Source organism: Emydura macquarii, unplaced genomic scaffold, assembly GCF_026122565.2.
Source record: "Emydura macquarii macquarii isolate MOO-44397 ecotype Brisbane River unplaced genomic scaffold, CSIRO-AGI_Emac_v2 contig_2205, whole genome shotgun sequence".
In the NCBI taxonomy this organism is placed as follows: Eukaryota; Metazoa; Chordata; order Testudines; family Chelidae; genus Emydura; species Emydura macquarii.
In genome coordinates, this window is record NW_027132342.1 from 24,984,638 (window position 1) to 24,999,020 (window position 14,383).

General features: G+C 37.3%; 1 protein-coding gene across 4 annotated transcripts in view; it reads right to left on the minus strand.

Moving 5' to 3' along the window:
• Nucleotides 1–2,015: 2,015 nt before the first annotated feature.
• NEDD1 (NEDD1 gamma-tubulin ring complex targeting factor) overlaps nt 2,016–14,383 on the minus strand; it is a 47,894-nt gene continuing 35,526 nt past the window's right edge. For all 4 annotated transcript variants that reach the window (XM_067559768.1, XM_067559765.1, XM_067559766.1 and 1 more), the window contains exons 13-15: nt 13,954–14,110; nt 6,742–6,808; nt 2,016–4,565 (exon numbers count right to left, since the gene is read on the minus strand). In XM_067559768.1, coding sequence (XP_067415869.1) covers nt 4,461–4,565; nt 6,742–6,808; nt 13,954–14,110 — 329 coding nt within the window. In that variant the 3' untranslated portion in view covers nt 2,016–4,460. The remainder of the gene's footprint in view (nt 4,566–6,741; nt 6,809–13,953; nt 14,111–14,383) is intronic.

Consider the following 14,383-nt stretch of genomic DNA (forward strand, 5'->3'; position numbering starts at 1 on the left):
AATTTAAACTGCTTTTGGGGCTCCCCATAAGACAGCATGCTACAGCAATTAGACTTTGGCATGGTCTCTTAACAACTCGTCCAGGCATAATGCCTTGAAATCAGTGGTCTTGTGACTATCTCACCAATAGGTGAGTGCTGAAACTGTCTGATCCCTTCTGTTAAACTAACATTGCACATGAATCACATTTTAGGATATAGATTAATAATCCTTACTGAGCACCCCAACATCTGTCACAGGCCCAGATTCTGATTTCACTTACTCCAAGAAGTCAATGCAGCTAGAACTGGTCAGACTGAGGAACTAGAAGATGTTTTTTTTAAAAACCCTGTTGCAATAGTGATTATTTCTACTTAGATTTCAAACTGTTCACAATTTTTAGTTTGCTAATATTGTAACTTTTTGCTATAAAAATATGGTACAGTCATTTATCTAAGATTAGATTGGTGGTTTTACATTGCACTAAAAGTGTCTTATCTGCAACTGTACAGCTTGCTGGTCCTACTGATCCAATGCACTTTTTTTTTCTAGTAAGATAGAATTCATGGTTCTACTTTCTGGTGAGAGTAGTCATCTTTCCAATAGTTAAGAACTGGGATCAAATGCAGTGAAATTCAGTGAGATTATCTTTTGGTTTTCTAACATGCTTCCTCCAATAGATAGCTTAATTCCAAGTTTTGGAACCATTAGCGGTTGTGATGGTCACCAAATCATTACAATTCTGCCTTAAGTAAAAGTTGCATGCATTTTGACATGAATCCACCACTACAATAGTTTGCAGATTCAAAAGGCAGAATACATATTTTTACACTATTGTTGAAATAGCTTCCTCCATTTGATATTGCACACAGTCCAATGGGCATATCACCTTTTCTCAGTTATATTATCTTTGACATTACACAGAATACATTTGATGCAGAATATAAAAAAGCTACATTTTACATTTACACTTGTTTTAACATCTTAACAGGTTTCATTTTTTTCCTAATGTAAATATATGTCTACCATCTACAGCTGCTAGTACTAATTATTCTTTATTACAAAATATTCTCATCTAATAATTTTATACCTGAGAATGGAATTCTATTTCATGCTATTATTCAAACAAAAATTTTAGAATAATATGGTATAAACATGCTACATTTGGCCCCAAATTGAGTGTTCCCCATTTTTTCCAAACTTCGAACAAATGATCATGAACTACATACTACAGTTCAAATATTCTGAAAAATATTAACCTTAAAATGTATTTCACAGCTTCTTGAAAAAGTAGTGCTGGTTTGTATCTAAACAGGTGTCAAAAATATATTTAAATCAATGACCTGCCTTTTTAAGTAAAATCTTTTAAAAACATGATCACATTCCTTAGCACAGTCAAAAAAATCAGCTTGACGCCAAGTCCATTTTAAAAATGCATATATATTATATAAACTCCTGATTATATATTGGTCAAATTCCAGAGTACAGATTCCCAGTTAGATCTTAGGATGAGTATTTCCTATCTTGCTGTGAACTAAGGTAAGGGGGAAAAATAAACTGTTTCTTTTTCTAAAAGGGAGGGGAAGGAAGCATATATGGGTTCGGGACATGACTACACGGGAGGGAGGAGAGTCCAGGATTCCAGACTCACCAGTACCTGAGAAGGGGAGTAAGAGAACATGCACTCTGCCACTCTCAAAAATATTTACTTGAAAGTGCTCTTCAGCAATGGCCATCAGCCCTGTCCATAATTGTACCATTTCTAAGTCAGATATGTCTATTACTCCAGAATCACATGATACAAATGGAACATTTCCATAACACCACTTCCTTTAGATGGCTGCCACATTGCCAGATTCAAAAGTAGAGGAAGCTACTACAAGGCTAGACTCAACAAGGGATTCCAGGGTAGGATTCAATGAAACATCTGGAGCTGAGAATCTTCTACAACACATGGCCCATCCCTAGTTTGCAGTCTTATACTTGACACATACAGACTTCTGCATCACTATTCAGAAAGATGGTTAGCACAAGTGTTTTGTTCAAAGAATTTTATTTTAACAAACAATTTTATTTTAAAATACAGTTCAGATCTGTGTACAAGTAAAACATGCTTTTTGTTCCCCCTCGTCCCCCTTCTCCCTCGGGGCTATCAGATTGTGGGGTGTCTCTACCAGTCACCCATGCCACATTAATCCTAAGATAAGGAAACAAGCCCCAGGACAAAGATCAAAAACCAATCACTGTTGTTACAACGTCCTTCATTCAACTCAGAAAAGTTTACCTAAGGTTCTGAATCAAAAAGTTTTGGTGACATCTGCAGACAAATCCTCAGCGTGCTCTTCCAATTCCCTGCTATTTTATGGCCATCCTGGTGTGAAAGCATGGGAACAAACCGAGAGTCTGGACATGTTTGGGTGCTACATCAGCTTCACAATTCATGCTGTAGAACTGTGAAATTTATCATACTTTTAACCACCATCTTCCCAGGTGTGCGGCTAGTAATTGGAGTGTCAGTTACCACTTGTTTACTTATCATATAGACTTACAAAGGCTTTACAAAATGCCATTTTAGCTGTACATTATTTGCATTAAATTACTAAAAATAAGTTTAATTTACTCTGCTTCCTTGAATTCACTGAGTAAAACTCAATATAGAAATGCTTTTAAAAAGTTCATTTGAGCATAGTAGCAATAAACTGCAAGCTGATATTCAAGTCCTGATCATAATTTTGAAGGTTACACCAATATTATTCTGATATTTTTACAAGAATGAAATAATTCATTAATTAGCTTGTAAAAAATACAGGAGCAGCCCCCTTATACTTCTCTCTTTTAAAAAATCATGTTAAAGATCGTGAAAAGATTCAAATAGTGTTCTTGCATGTTTCAGACTTTGCAATGTATTATTTTAAATAAGTGGCAGGCTTAATGTTTTGTTATGACTTTTTCATTTATTGGAAGAATATCATCCTGGATATAAACATTATATGTTGTAGCTAACAAACTCGATGCATTCTCAGGATTTTCTTTTTTTGAAATCTTCTTTTCAATTTGAACATGTACGGACTGGAAGAGAGCCATGTACTGGTCATGGGTATCTTAAGATCTTCAGAACACCAATTGCAAAAGGCACTTGTAGCAGAGGCCTAATCAGTCCTCGGTGAGGCAAAGCTTTCACTGCTGTGATTCTGGATGAAACCCTAACCCCCAGCAAATCAATGGCAAAACTCCCATTGACTTCAACGGGGCCAGGATTTTACTGTAAGTATTTTGCCTCACTAACGACTGCAAGAGCAGGTCCAGCAATGTTAGGCTGCTGGACTAACAACCTGTTACTGGCATGACACATGCAGTCCTCTTATCTTGTAGCTAAGACAAGAGAATGAATTTGGTATTCAGCATGGCCAAAAGAAAGTTACATTACTGGTAAAATGGCAAAGGTCGGTAAATACTTACCTGCACTATACAATGAGTTACAGAAGCTAGGTGATAAAAGAGGGGGCAGGGGAAGAAGAGGGAAGAGATGATAATATATTGGAGTCAAATCCTGAAATACTATGATAATGTAGTTCTACTGGTTGAGTATGTTCACTTACAAAATTTCAAAGGTTACAAGTTATATTCAATGAAACTGGGCAAGTTTTTCAACATGCCACTAAAATATGTAAATATTCAGACTTAGTAAATGAAAGGATTCTAGTTCACACAACTAAATTGTAACAAAATCTCATCCTGAAATCTAACATTTATAAGTGGGAATTGTCAGTGGCAGTGCAGCACACATTTTTCTTAAAAACCATCAAAAAAAGAAAGAAGAAAAAAAAACAAGCAAGAGAATGACATCACATTCATTAAAATGTCCAAGACTGAACCCAAGTTTTGATCCATATAGGAAAAGTTCTGAGTTATTTATAACTGCATGTTAATAAAATAATTACTAGTACATTCCCTGTTTCTTCCAGCTATGCAGAAACAAAACTCCAAATGTCATACTGAAAACTGTATTTTTCACAAAAATAGTTGAAATACTGAAGCTAAAGAGACTGCTGCTGACGAAAGTGTAAAATAATATGTCAATCTACATAGATCTGAGGACAGTAGATATGTATCAAAAATTCTTATGGAAAAAAAATTTGTCATGTTTCCTTTTCATTTATAAAAGGCACTTTATGGACAGCTAAAGCTCTGATAAAATACTTATCCTGTTAGCTTTCCTGTTAGACAACACATGTATTTCAAGTCAGTTTACCATAAAGATATGAACTCATTCTTTACAGCAGTTATTAGTGCAGATTTATCTCTGTTAAAAATTTTGCAGTTAAGTATCGTGTCTTATAACATTTATTTAAAAGAAGAGGTTTTCTGAGTGCAAGAAAACAATACTGGGTCTTCATACCGACTTCAATGCTTGGTAGAGGACATCTTGTAGGCTAATGTACAAAATGCATTAAGTTCAAAATTAGCTTTGTGTGGGCCTTTCAGAAGTGGGTCCTCAATTTTTTGTTTTCCTCTTGTAGTCTCTCAATTTCAGCAACTAGACTTTCATTTACAGAATATCTTTCAAGCAAGGCATGCATTTCATTCTAGAAAAATGAGAAAAACACTTCCATCATCAAACAGCTAATGTTTATTTTTCAAATTTTGTTCTCTGCATTTTCTTCTTTTGAACACATGACAATTAATATAAATGTCAACAACCTGATAATGTACTGTATCTTTTTCACATAAAGAAATTTTTTAAACTTTTAGTAAGTTACTAATGTGAAATTTTTTCATTGATATACAGTATTTCCATCATTAATTCCTTATTCTTTAATGGATATTTTATCAAAGTACGCATTTGTCCCAGTTTTAGGAAGGGGAAAATATTTTTCAATTTCCACTAAAAGAATGAGCAATGTGGATCCTAAATATTTCTTTTATGTAAACCAAATAGCAGAAAAAAAATCTTAAAATCATTTAAAAATAGATCATCTTAACTTGAAAAAGAACAGATTAAAGGCTTTCAATTTTTTAATATATTTCCTTATTCCACAGAATACAGTTCAGCATGTAAGCAACCTATTCAATTACTAGTGGATTCTTCTGTTTAAGCTACCAAATTCCCACAGATGTTGAATGAATTTCCTTCTCATTTTTGTTATAACACCCAAGATTTGTAATCTTGGAGGATTTCAAATTATATTGTGCATCATAGCTTTATTTTAAAAGGCCTGTTCTACAAGCTTTGGTATCTCCATCAGCATTTAGATGCCATAATTATCACAGCAACAGCTAATGCAGATAGTGTGGTATTGTAATGGTTATTAAAGGGAAATTCTGTTGCCAAGGTAACAAACTATATTTATTTAGTGTTACCCTTGTCCTTCCCACTCCTTCTCCCCCTAGTCCGTTTTTTACTTTCATTTATTGGAGCAATATCTATGTTAAGGCTCCAATCTTGCAATTCATTGTGCCTGTGCAGAGACCCACAGAAGCCACTGGGGCTTCATGCATGCCCAGAGGTCCACTCACATGAATCTGTTAGCTGAATCTAGCCTGAAAGAAAGATCTTCAGGGCTACGCTGGCACCTCAAACAAACAAGTACTCCCTTGAGCATCTAAAATAAAATAATCATCACGTGCTCCACACTCCAAGTTGCTCATTCTGTCTACCCAAGCTGCTCCAGTATAAACACGTCCCCACCCTTTACACTGTTTTCCGGTATGACACCCTCTCTCACTTGATCACATGTGGAGTCTCTTCCCCATAGTTAGGGAGTTTCTTTTTGACCATGATCCCAAACACTAGAGAAAACATTGCTGGTGCTGGCAAAAAACAATCCCTTTCTTCCTCTTCCAAAGATAAGGAAGTGAAGAGCAAGGGGAAAGGCACTGGCCTCTCTGAGTTCAATCCTCCCTTCTCCCACAAGAAGGCCTACCGGCCTGATTGACAATCCTATCCTCTATAATAGGGAACCATTAAACAATAGATTAGTTTCCTTCAAACTCCAAAATGGAGCAGAAACATTGGGGAAGAGGTGAAGGCTGGAAGACATTCCCTCTCAGCCTTACCTTCTTCCCTCATTAATGAAGATATTCATTTCCCCCTCTGCTCACAGCAAAACCAAGACATTCAGACTAGAGGTCTGAGAGTCTCATTTCAAGTTAAACCCAGGTAAGCGCAATAAAAAGATAGTTAATGTGAAATATTTTTAGTGTTTGAACTACAGTAGCTCAGAGTCAATGGTAATCTCACGAGTCCCAGCCCAGTGCTGTCTCTCCATACGAAAATGGACAAGGTAAGAAATAAATAGTTTAAGAACACAAAATGCAAGTAATTTGATTTTGTTTTAGGATAATAAGTGGGAAGAACACCACCACATGGAGCAGTGTTCTATGTTATAGTGAATAGTTAGTACTAACTGAGAGCATAAAAACAGGTCTGCTTCTCCTAGCATTCAGCAGAGCCATAAAAAGGGAGGGATAGAGAAAGAAGAAAAAACAATGCTAGTCAATTTCTCTCATTGGTAACGCATGTATCAAAAAATTATTGGTTAGTTTAATTTGACATTTGTAGCCTACTAGATTTCAATAATTCATTGGTTCAGCTTAAAACAGTTAAATACATATATTAATATGTAGGTGTCTGCCATCCCTTCTCTGTATGTTTTCTATTTAGGCGGTAAGGCATGCATATAGCTTTCCGTTTTATCGATAAAGTGGCAGGCACACTTCAGCATTACTTAAATACATTTTCATATTGTTCTTTGTACATACCAACTGCATATGGAATTGTTTAATCATCTCCACTTGCAAATTCACAATGTCTCGATGGCATGCTTCTCTGGGGGAACATAAGTAGAAAGACATCCCAAATGACACATTTATCATTAATTCCACAAAGACATTAGTTCTCCTCTAGTCCCCAAACACATGTACTAAAATACAAACACACAAAACACAAAACCAGCTGGCTTATTACACTATGGGATATCCTGGACACTGGAGGGACAATGACTATCCCCACTCCTAACTGGTGCAGAAAGATGAGTAGAATTGTAATAAATCATTCAGGATGGCCCATGTCTCTCCCTCCTCCCAGTTTCTGCAAGAACAGTTCATCCAGTGATTATATGTCCACAGTCCTTGAAAAAGGGTTTTAAGAGCAATACAGAGCATTTAACAGCTTGTTCCCTCTTTGAGAACAGGCCCAGAAGTGCCAATAGAAATATTTTTTTATTTTTAATCAGTGATCCAAAGATTGACCTTTTATCTGATGCATCATAGGTTTATCTCAGATTTGTACTGTATTTTTAGTGTTCAGATTGAACGTTAAGCTCACATGAAAAAGCTATTTTAGTCACACAATACCATGCATAATGATGATGCTCAATAAATGAAAGTCATTTGCCAGCAACTGGAATTAAAGAATATTTTCAATACAGGTCCATATTTTTAAAGGGTATCTGCACACTGCATTATGGTCTGGAAAAGTGATTATGATGGGCCATGCAGACTCTGCCAAGGCCACAAAACATTCCAGGTCATGTTATGACTCTGTCCTCATATCCTTCTATTTCCTCAGAATCTACAATAAACTCCAAGAGAGTGGGGAATATGAATCTGTACCAAGGATCTACTTGAGGACCTCCTTTTCCTGGCAAGTAACCTCCACTCCCTCCTTTTGGATAGTGTCAGTACAGATATTCTACTGGAAGCGTTCTTAACCTTGGCATTGGGCTCTATCTCCCAACACAGAGAAGTCTCTGAAATGAGATTTTTGCACTTGGCAACCTGAGAATCTCAATATTGGGCCCGCAATGAATCCACTATTTTTAGTTTACTTGGAGGTGAAATGGATTCTGGGGAACAATGGTGCAATTCCATCTGTCCTCTCTGAATTTCTAGTCCTTGAACAGCTTTCCACACCATCCAATCGACCACAACAGTCAGGGTCACTTGGCACCAAACATCTGGAAAGTTGTATAAAAGCTCACAACTTATTCTGACTTAGAATCTGTCCTAAAAATTCTTCTCCTACTTCACCTACATGGATCAGAGCAAATTGTCCCAATCGAGGTCCCAACTCATAAACGGCAAGAATTTGACACTTGTTAATGTATTTTACAAGATGGACACTCCTTAATCCTAGGCTTGGTTAAAGGGATCTGCCATCCATAGTGACCTGATGAGCTTCATCTTAACATATGTTCTTTGGAAATTTCTTTAATTAAAAATGTCAAACACAAAACAGGCAACTCTACATGCGATATTTCTAATGATGTGAAAATATGCAGTATCTTTTAGAACCAGATTCAAAACAGCCAGAGCACACTGGCCAATTAAGCATACTTTGCAGATGTTTTACGTTGTCAGAGCAGCACAGACAGACGCTTGTTTCCTCAAACCTTCATCCTCCATAGTCCCCTGCACACATGCAACCTCCCCATGTAATTTCACTTTATCACCCAAAATTCCCCTGCATGTACACAAGTATTCCTCCTGTTGCAGATACATGAATCAATGGGTATTTTCTGAAAGGTATTAGGATTATGGTAATTTTTGCCACTATTTTCATGAATATATGTTACAGGAGCAGAGGAAGAATGATCCTCTTGTTCAGAGAATTTGTTCAAAGAACTGACCTCTTTCAAAATGGATACCACCTCCTATTGTTCTCAATGAGACCGAGACTCCCCTCAGTTAAAATGCCCTCTTTCAAAATGGCTACCTCCTCCTCTTGTTCACAATAGAAGTGATGCCAAGCTGCTCTCTGGAAATACAGAACTCTCTATGCTGTCAGAAAGCAAAGGTTTACATTGTGAGAAGCAATTAAATGGAGGTAATGGCCATTCTTAAGGGCAGCCTGTGGCCTCAGTTCCATTGAAAACAAGTGGAGATGCCAGCCATTTCCAAAGAGAGCAGTTATTTGTGAGATTCTCTGTAGTAAAACATTCTCAACTTTTGCTGAAATAAAAAAACCAGCAAAAATGGCCATTAGTCCTTAAAAATGGTCTTTGAATGCTAGATACATATTCACATGATTTTTAATGAATTTCAATGATATGGGAAGTTTGATTCTGCATTAGTTATTAAAATGATTAACACAAAAGACGGTCTGACATCAGGTGCTAAACTTCTTAAAAGATCCATTTAACGTAAAATTAACTCAAACTAAGATATTTATCTATACATTCTCAGAAAATGTGTACCCAGTAAGTGCTGTAATTTTAGAGAGGATATTATGTATTTTTCATATATAACGAAGACATTCAATCTCTGCTTTAAGTAGAAAAAATTCTACAACCTTAAATATGGAGCTACAAGTGCTTCCACAAAAAGCTCCATAAACTCAACCAGATTTGAGCATAATTTAGAAGAAAGTACATATGGATTTTGACTAATCTCTACCTGTTTGGTGAGTGGTATCCTTAAAATCATTTCCAAACCTGAACTTAGAAAGTAACATCATGATATGCTCCTGCTATTCCAATTGATGCTATCAGGTGAAGGAGTTTTTGTTAAACAGCTAATTACATTTCATTTCAAAGTTTGAAAGTACAAAGGTTTGGATCACAAATGCACACATGCCAATCTTAGGAATTGACCAAAGGGTTCTCTATCCTCCCTAAGAGGCCAAGGAATACTTGTACAAGGAAAGGGGCAAAACTTCTGGGTCATAGCTTGAGACTGCTTTTCTCCCACTCCAAATATCAACAATCTAAAATTAACCCAGTAGGAGTGGGTTGACGTACATGCAAATACAATAGATTTGTGTCACAGACAATTATAGATAAGCTATTTCTCTTGGATTTTCCCGCATTTTCCTAATTTTTTTTTCCTTTGGCACTGAAGCATTCAAGCAAAATTGCATTAAAAACTAGTTGTAGGAGATTCAAGCCCTCTGGTTTCCACAAACTAAATGCCCTCCACGGGTTCCTATTTTCAGAGTCTTTTAATAGATTCAGAAAAAAAATCTGTCAGACACACAAGGTAACATATACTATTAGGTTATGCTGTTGCTAAAATTTAGTGGTTGTAACTAGAGTGGCAAGTACTCCTCACCCAAACAGTGCCAGCAGCTCTTCTTCCCCCCTCCCCCCCACCCCCCCACTTTGGGACATCACGCCCCTTCCCTCCACCAGGGAGTATCTACCTCCTCCCCCTGACTACTCAAACTTCTTCCCCATCACACAATGAGCTTCCACCATTAGCCACCTGCTTCAATTTCCTTCCATGCTCCCTGGTTTATTTGATAAGGAACTAAAGGTTTCTCTTTGGATTTTTTCATTCTAGGGATGACTCCCCTAGTGTTCCAGAAGAGGAAGCTGAACCTTTTTCTTAAGAATTGGGGGTAGGGAAAGAAAGGAGAAAGACAAGAAAAATCTATTGAGAGGAAAAAAATGTACATTTTTACTGTATTTCCTGATTGTGTCCTGGAGCTTATAAACATAAAAAGCAATGGTATTTTCTCTTGAAATACATATAAAAAAAGAGAAAGACACACTTCTGGAGTAGGTGGATTGACACTAAGACAGAAAGAAGTGCTCAATGTCATAGTATAAATAGCTTTTGCTAATAGCATAGCAATAATTCAGTCATATCACAGCAAAGCTACTGTGAGCCACCAGAAAATGTTTTGAACAAAAAAGAAAAGAGAAGAACTATTACACAGTGTTGTATACAATGTGGCATACAAACGAGAAATACTTTTGATAGTCTTATTGTCTAACAAGAATCAAAACAATTTAGAACATTTCTAGTTAAGAGTAAGATTGTGTGAAATGATTTATTTCCATCTATATAACTGGTCTTCAATTTTTTCAAAGGAAAACCAGTATCTATCTCTGTTTGTACATAAACACCCTACAATAATAATGTAACATTTACAAAGGCCCCCCTGACTTCTGAAAGAGATACAAAATAACCTAAAACTTTAGGAAGTGCTATATAAAAAATAATAAACACAAAGGGCTGTTTAAAAAAAAATAAAAATCAACACAAGGAAGGCCTCAGATTTGGAAATGTGTGGCTAGAACGAATCCCAAATGGCACTCTCAGTCCAAGAAGGGGGACTGTGGAGGAGAAAAAACTAAAGCCAGCATAAAAATGCTAGTGCAGGCTGAAAAGAACAAGGAAGATCTGAGGTGATACTGTGCAACGAGTTTTACTCCCAACTTGAGTCTAATTGGGAATTGCTGGTTTGGGGGGAAAAACTAGCTGTGACATCTAGATAGGTTGGCTAAGGACTTACCCATACCTGGAAATATATCAAAATAGCTCTTCCCAAATAATTATTATAGATTGGTCCCTCCCATAGTCCTCCTTTGCACAGGTGTGTTTCAACTGTACCTAGAGTGTTTGATCACTCATTGCTGGGGGTTCTCAGAACAAACAAAAAACAAAAAACCCATCAGGGTTCTGGAGGGATTAATTTAGGGTGTGTCTACACCTGAGAATTTACCAAAATACCTATAGTATTTTGGAATAATTATTTTGATATAAGCCCCCATGTGACCACTTACTATGGACTGAAAAGTGCCTTTATAAATTGGAAAAAGGCACTTTTATTCCAGAATAAGAGTGTTCGCATGGAGGTTTATACCAAAATAACTCGTCAATAATTATTCTGAAATAGCTATTTTGGTAAATTCTCAGGTGTAGACACACCCTAAATTAATCCCTCTAGAACCCTGATGGGTTTTTTTTTTTGTTCTGAGAACTCCCCAACAGAAGACCAACCTCTTGAGACAAACAAGGCAGGAAAGGGAAACTAGAAAATAAATTGTAGGGAACAATTTTCTACCAGGAGGGAGATCCATTATGTCATCTAGTGTGTCTTTTCTTTCCATTTCCAAAATTTAGAATTCCAAGAAATGCAATGCATTGGACCCATGATATGAGTTAGGAGGTTTATGGCAAATGTTCCAATATTTTAAGCCAAGCTGTTTAAAAATGCCATTCCTTCGGCTTTTAATGGGGCATTTTGTTTTCATGAAGTGAGAGAATTTTTAGTAACAGCTCCACATGCACAATTAAATGGATGCCAACCAACATCCTTCATTTACAATATTGGCTTCCTTTTGTGTACAGCTGCACTCAATACTGCAGTGCGTAACTGATTTAATAGCTTTGCAGCAATCTAGATCCTGAGAAAAGCTCAAAGCATTGTTTTGAGCAACTTATTTTCTTGTTAACAAAAAAACCCACTGATTGCTCAATAAAGTTTCGCCAAAAGATAAAAGCAGAAGTGAAGGTAAAGTATAAGGTACTGAGACCTATCTAAGGGGTTTCTGTAACTCCTGACCTGTCATTTTTAAATTAATGCTCCAGTGATCTCTATTTGAGTGCATCGTTTCAAAAACATTAAGGCCTTGTCGACACTTAAATACAGTAGAATCTCAGTTATGAACACCTCGGGAATGGAGGTTGTTCGTAACTCTGAAATGTTTGTAACTCTGAACAAAACATTATGGTGATTCTTTCAAAAGTTCATAACTGAACATTAACTTAATACAGCTTTGAAACACCACTCTAGTTTACATTTAACACAACACTACTGTATTTGCTTTTTTTTTCTCTGTGGTTGTCTGATTGTGTACTTCTAGTTCCAAATGAGGTGCGTAGATGACTGGTCAATTCGTAACTTTGGTGTTCGAAACTCTTAGGTTCTACTTAGGACTTAACATTCTTACAGCCACTGCTGTAATTACAACGGTGGCTGATGTCCACACTACCCTCCTTGGGTCGGTGGAGTGCATCCTCACTAAGAGCACTTCCCTTGACCTAAGGGGCAGTGTGGGGAGCTGACAGCCTAGTCTTTCGGCTCCCTGCTGGGAGCTCACAGGCTCCCGGGCTCCCTGTGGGCTGCCACCCTACTTCTCTTTCCCTGCAGGGATCCAGGGGAAGCCGCCCAGGACTTCCCCGTTCCCCGCCGGAATGTGTAGCCATGTCAATTACATGGCTGAGCTGTGAAAGGCTGCTCTGGCGGGGAGCAGGTGGAGACGCACCCAGACTTTTCACACCGACTCCAAACCGAGAGTGGGAGCGAGAACCAGCTGGAAACGAGAACCAGCTGCCCAAGCTTGCAGCAGCCCAGGCTTGGTCTTTCTTTATCGCTGGAGCAGTGAAATTGACAAGAATGATGGCCCCACCGCTGAGGTAAGGGGACACTGTGTCGCCCTAACTAAGATGACAAAAGCCCTGCACCTCTCATCAAGGTGGTTTTATTTTGTCAAAAAAATAGGGCAGTTTTGTCGGTGGGGGGTTGATTGCAGTGTGTATACCACCTCTGTTTTGTTGGCCAATGTTAGCTTTGGTCGACAAAACTCTAGTGTAGACCAGGCCTAAGATGGTAAAAATCTTTCCCACTAACTTGAACCATATCAAACCTGATATAACTGCAACTGAAATCCACAGCAGCCTCTCCATTGATTTCAATATGAGTTGGATTGGGTCCAGAAGGGAAAAAAACCAAATCTCCCAAAACAGTTAGTAACCAAACCAAAAACTCCTCATTCCAAAGAAGGGCAGAAGCAACAGAATACTCTACAAAGTCTACTAAGAAACTCATCATGCAGATCTAAACTTATCCAAGAAGCACGGAGCCACCAATCCTGCAAACGTGTAAAAATTTACTTGTATGAGTAGTCCCCATTGTGGCATCAACCTATTGAAGTCAATGGACTATTCAAACAAATGAAGTTACACACAGGCTTACAAGTTTGCAGGATGGGGCCACTGATACTTCACTGATAGGAGATACAGAAATTCTAATATTAGTTAGATAGCTAGAAGACCAATGTAAAAAATCTACAGGATGTTTACCGTACTTTTGTTGAAAAGTTGAATTCTGATTATCCAAAATTGAATGATTTGTTTTGCCATCCAGAGTTTGTATTAAACACTGTATGTAAAGTCACAAAATGCAACTGAAAAAAAAAAATCAAGTCAATAAAATACTCCAAACATTTTATGAACATACTTTACCTGAAATCATCCAGCGTTTCCTGTATCATATTTTGAATGAAATGAATTTGAACTGATGTCAAAGGTGCATTTGGTCTATTAATTCCAATGGTGTCTACTATTTTTTCAGATAATGAACTGGCAACTCCCGCAGTGACAGAGGAAGTTATCTTTGGACCTATAGAAGACAAATGAAAAGTATTAGAGTGAATCTGGAGAAGGAGACTAAGAGAAAACATCTGTTACTCGACAAAGCATCTATTTTGAGAGATGGATCACAAACTAAATGAGTCAACAATTTATTACTGTTGCACAAAAAGCAAAATTGTTCTGGGATGTATTAGCAAGAGTGTTGCAAGCAAGACTCGGGAAGTAATTCTTCCACTCTACTCAGGACTCATAAGACCTCAACTGGAGTTCTGCATCAAGTTCTGGGCACCACACTTTGGGA